The sequence below is a fragment of the Ostrinia furnacalis genome, unplaced genomic scaffold (assembly GCF_004193835.3).
Source record: "Ostrinia furnacalis isolate ACB-3 unplaced genomic scaffold, ASM419383v2 OfSCF7683, whole genome shotgun sequence".
Classification (NCBI taxonomy): domain Eukaryota; kingdom Metazoa; phylum Arthropoda; class Insecta; order Lepidoptera; family Crambidae; genus Ostrinia; species Ostrinia furnacalis.
The window spans coordinates 103,190-108,447 of NW_021137922.1; the positions used below are offsets into that span (position 1 = coordinate 103,190).

The 5,258-nt window shown below is 33.4% G+C and overlaps 1 protein-coding gene across 1 annotated transcript; it reads left to right on the forward strand.

The window, feature by feature from the left end:
- Positions 1–2,759: 2,759 nt before the first annotated feature.
- LOC114365932 (uncharacterized) lies at positions 2,760–4,899 on the forward strand (the record flags this gene model as incomplete). Its single annotated transcript, XM_028322658.1, has 2 exons — positions 2,760–3,959; positions 4,255–4,899. A coding segment is annotated over exon 2 (631 nt), but the record flags the coding sequence as incomplete, so codon positions are not given.
- Positions 4,900–5,258: the final 359 nt, after the last annotated feature.

The window sequence follows — 5,258 nt, forward strand, 5'->3', positions numbered from 1 at the left end:
TCCCGTTTTTGCAACATTTTTCCCTACTGATATGATATGAGATAAGATTTTATCCCGATACGCATTCTAGCTCGGCTGGTCGGCGTTCGCGGGTTCAAATTTAATGTCAAAGGATATTAAAAAAAAAAACCCACTGGGAACACATTTTAGTATGTTAAGCACTAACATTACATAAAGATGTCGTAGATATTTATTTTAGAACTTTAAGTACCTACTCATTAATCCTTCAAGGCCCGCGAATCTAGACACAATAGATAACAACTGTCTACAGTATTTTTGCGCACGGGTTATGCATAGCTTATTTTTATTGCTTTATAACCTAGAAACAAGAATAACAACAAACAATTGTTCTGAATTTGCTTTTATGTGTAAAAAATAGAAAAATTCATATCAATGAATGTATGAAACATGAACATATAGATGATTTAATTTGTTGCCAAATTTTTTTTTCTGTCTTTCTTTCATTCTTTCTAATTATTAAAACATAACAAACATCCATTTAAGATTCATTCTCACAAGAAAAAAATTAAAATAGAGTCCAAATATTTATTAAAAATGAAAAGTTCTAATTTCCTGTCATGTTCCATAGAAGATTTTTTTCATAAAAATCTAACCCTCTCATGCTTTCAGTATACTGGCCTTGGTAACGTCGTTTCTCAAACCCCACTATATTTTGATGAAAGCGTGCCCCTTGTTCTTGCGAATAAGCCCCCTTAATCTATACTTATAATAAATCTGTAGAGAGGTCAATTCTGTACATTAAATATATTTTCAAAATAACTATCAGGGGGTGATTAGTGATCGATACTGATGCCAAAAATGCAATCAGTAAAATTTTTGTCTGTCTGTCTGTCTGTCTGTCTGTCTGTCTGTCTGTATGTACCTTATAGAAACAAAAACTACTCGATGGATTTTAACGAAACTTGGTACAATTATTCTTCATACTCCTGAGCAGGTTATAGGATACTTAGGAATTCCCACAGGAATGGGAATTAGCGGGAAAATCGTTTTGTATGAAAAATCTAAACCGCTTAAGTTAGACGCTTGAAATTTGGCATGCAGGTACCTTAGTAAACTTAAAGCTTATTTACAACAGGATATTGCAAAATTCCCACGGGAACGGGAGTTAACGGGAAAAAACATTTGTATGAAAAATCTAAACCGCTTAAGTCAGACGCTTGAAATTTGGCGTGCAGGTACCTTAGTAAACTTAAAGCTTAGTTACAACAGGATATTGCAAAATTCCCACGGGAACGGGAGTTAGCGGAAAAAAACATTTGTATGAAAAAATCTAAACCGCGTAAGATAGATGAAGGGGGTAAAACGGGATCCACGCGTACGAAGTCGCGGGCGGCCGCTAGTTATTTATAAATATATCCCAATGAAAATGTGACGTGCATCTTGAGAGACATTCTACTATGAAGATGGAAAATTCAAATCGCTATAACTTCTTAAAAAGCAAATATTTTCGATTTGTAATCGCACTTTTTTATATATATTTGCTTATATAATCAGAATGTAATAAGTAAAATCCATGCGCAAAAAAAAATTTTTTTTTTGTTGACCGGTGTAATCAATTGTTATGACATTAATTAATGCCGTCTGGGACTCAAGCGGTTAATCACGGCTGCCTGGGTCTGTGGTAGCGGTAATTCCCATTGGGACCAAATTTTAGTATGATGAGCACTATTGTTTTATACTTATCGGTATCCTCGATATTTATATTTGTACTCTACGTACTACTCCCCCAGGAAAAACTTGACCTTCACTGGTTGGGTTTTTATTGGTGGTCGAGCTGTATATCCTGGCTACACAGGAGTTGCAGCGGTGGGAACAAGAGGTGAGAATAGTCGCGTGGCGTTCGCGGGTTCAATTCCCACTGGGAGCAAATTTGAATATAATGATTACTATTATTTAGTACAACGGTGTCATGGACATTTATTTTTGTGCAGTATGTTATTACATATTTAAATACTATTGTCTGTTGTAGTAAGCATGGTACAAGGCCTTATATGATTTGTTGGGAATAGAGATGATGGTTGAAGCAATTTATTTTTGTAGTTTTATAAAACGTTACCTTTATTTTTGAAAACAAAATATATAGATCTGCATTTAAAGGTTTCCAAAAAATGTTGCAGTTAAGTCTGTAACTCGTGTAAGGCTGAGTTGCACCAATTTACTTTAACCGTAACTATAACCATAACCGGTGTTTTTTGTACGGAGTTAGACAGAATTTTGACATTTATTAAAGTTAAAGTAAGGTGGTGCAACTTAGCCTAAGTCATTTTACCATTTGACTGAATGTTCTTAATGAATAAACAATTCAATCATTTTTCGCCTAAACCCTTCTTTTCATTTTGCAAATAAAAGATTCATTATCATCATCATCATCATCATCATCATTTCAGCCATAGGACGTCCACTGCTGAACATAGGCCTCCCCCAATGCTTTCCATGTTGATCGATTGGTAGCGGCCTGCGTCCAGCGCTTCCCTGCTACCTTTACTAAAAGATTGAAATAGTTTATTACATTTGCAAATAACAAAAATTATGCACATTAACCAAGAAAACATGAGCTCACCAGATCTATCTTGGTATAATTACTATACAAAAAATGTCTACACTTTTTGCGTATCTCATTATACAAAAAATGTCTGCCATACACTTTTTGCGTACCTATCTCATTTAATTAACAATCACATGGATGCCCGCATGTAAAAAGTTTAATCTCTCATCTTAGAATAACATGTACATTAATTGGACGTAGTTACACGAAAAGGATCCAATCCACAACATTGTCAAAAATGACTTAAGTATACCAAAGTAATGCTAAATATCGATATTATCGGTCAGTAAAAAAGACCCACGTCAAAACAGCTGTTTTCCTTTGAATTTAAACATCGGAACCAACCCACATCTATAGCCGCTTATATATATTTTTTCACTTAAAACAATCCAACTGTCGTGGTTCTTACCCTGTGTTAGAAACTAAATCAGTAAATCGATCCAAATAGATTGGATCCTTTTTGCGAAATTTGAATACCAACTTCAACCACACGTCAATAAAAACGCAAAAACGATCCACTCTGCTTGGATTTATTTGCTGAATTGCTTATTTTATAATCAAATTAATAAAACGATCCAGAAAGCTTGGATTTTTTTCAAGAAATGCATTTTTACGTTTTCTTCTAATAAATCTGTTAACGAAAACGATCCATAATAGTTCTTGGTGCTTACTTACTGATTATATTTAAAAAAAAACAGTATAAAAATATTGTTTCACAAAAACAACCCAAGCCCAATCTAATCATACTTATTTATGTATAAATTATAAATTAGGTATGATTAGATTATACACCTATATAAAATTTTCGTAGCCTGGCCGGTTAAAAAAAATACAAATCAGTGCTGCCAACTGATTAATCTGTCAGTACTTAGTTCAGTCAGTTAATTCTTCAAATTACAAGACTAGATGTGCGCGCTTATTCGTGAATTTGATTAGTGGCTCCAAAAATGAAGAGGATAGATAGAATTATGTGTAATGTGATAAAAGATTGTTCAAACAGTGAACAAGATCTCGAACCAGGTAAGTTGCTTGTTGATTTAACTATATTTTTAAATAACCTAAAAATTTTGGTATTTTTATTACATGAAAAGATTATTTCGCGTTTGGGTTCTTTTGTTTTTGATTTGATTTGCTTGTTTCTGCACAGCGCGTGCGCATGCATTTTAGTTATGATGTAATGGAATGAGTTTTCTTTTAATAAGATTTATAATAAAACCATTTCTTTTGTGGCAAAGGCAAACTTAAACTGTATAATCATTGATCAGCTGACCGGCTTGGGGCTTAAAGGTGTATTTATATCTTTTAGATGACTTGATTTCTCCGGAAGCTCCCATATATTCTCCGTTGACACCACTGAGAACGACAAAAAATGAGACTGATATTTTGGATAAGGGTATGTATGAAGTCAATTCCTTTTCTACACCATTACTATAACAGTGTTTTTATTAATGCGGTATTTTTTGTACTAAAGCTAATTTCTTGAAAGGTCGTAGACATGTTTTATCAAAATTGGTTAAGCCGTTTACTAGATTTCGGGAATTTCAGATGAATAATCGAAAAATGACAAATATACCCCTGTGGGGTAACAAACGAAAGGGCATCACGTTTATATTAGAAATATCTTAAGATCAGGGTATTTTAATTTGCCTAGAGAATAACTTGTAAAATAAATAAATAAATACTTACAGATAACGAGCCTCAGATGTCACCTGTACCTTATATGTCTCCAAGTACATTAGATTTGTACCAAACTTTGAGCGGCATTCATACTCCGATTCAAGAATATCCTAAAGACTTAAACGAGGTAGATTTAGAAGAAGAAAATGTTTTAAACAGACATTTTTCCACTCCAAAGAATAACACAGATAATATTAGTGATTTCAGTGCTGATACCGACACAGATTATGTCCCAGATAGTAACTCAGACTCATCTGATGATGATACTACAGTGACATCTAGAAAAATCAATATTGTGGCTATAGTTCACAGTAATGATACTCCACGTAAAGGTCATTTGATTACACGTTTACAAGATACAAATGTGTCACATGTACATGAAGGAACAACTGTAAGAGGGAACAGTGAAACTATAGAATCATTAGAAACTATATATTCCATACAATCTGATAATGGTAACAATGTAGAAAATTTCCAGAATTATTCCAACCCAGGACAGAGTCCAACATCAGACAGTTTGATTCCATTGCATACGGATTTTACACACATAACTGATAGTTTACAAAATGAAGCTGTTGAGCCTAATACTGAAGAAAATTTCGTTGAAGATTCTAATACGGATCAGATTTTGTCATCAGTTGGACGTCCAAAAAAGGGTCGAAAACGANCGGCCATTCTCACGATTAGGCGTTCTCAGCCTAATTACCATATTATTTTTGAAATTTGGCTTAATTGACTTAAACGCATTTAAATATAAAACACATGAAAAGTACGAATCTAACAATCGTAAAGGCGTCAAATTATTCAAAGCGGTTTTCGCGTAAATGAGATCCAAAAATTTTATGGTCATGGTAATTAGATAAGGCTAATACTTAATCTAACGGTAATTAGAAAATATATGTAAAATAGCAAAAAAAACAACATCATGCATTGATAAATTTGTATTATTTATTGTATATTTTCAGTATACTGCAAGAATCGAGGCTATAACAGGAATACTTAGTTTCAGCAAGAA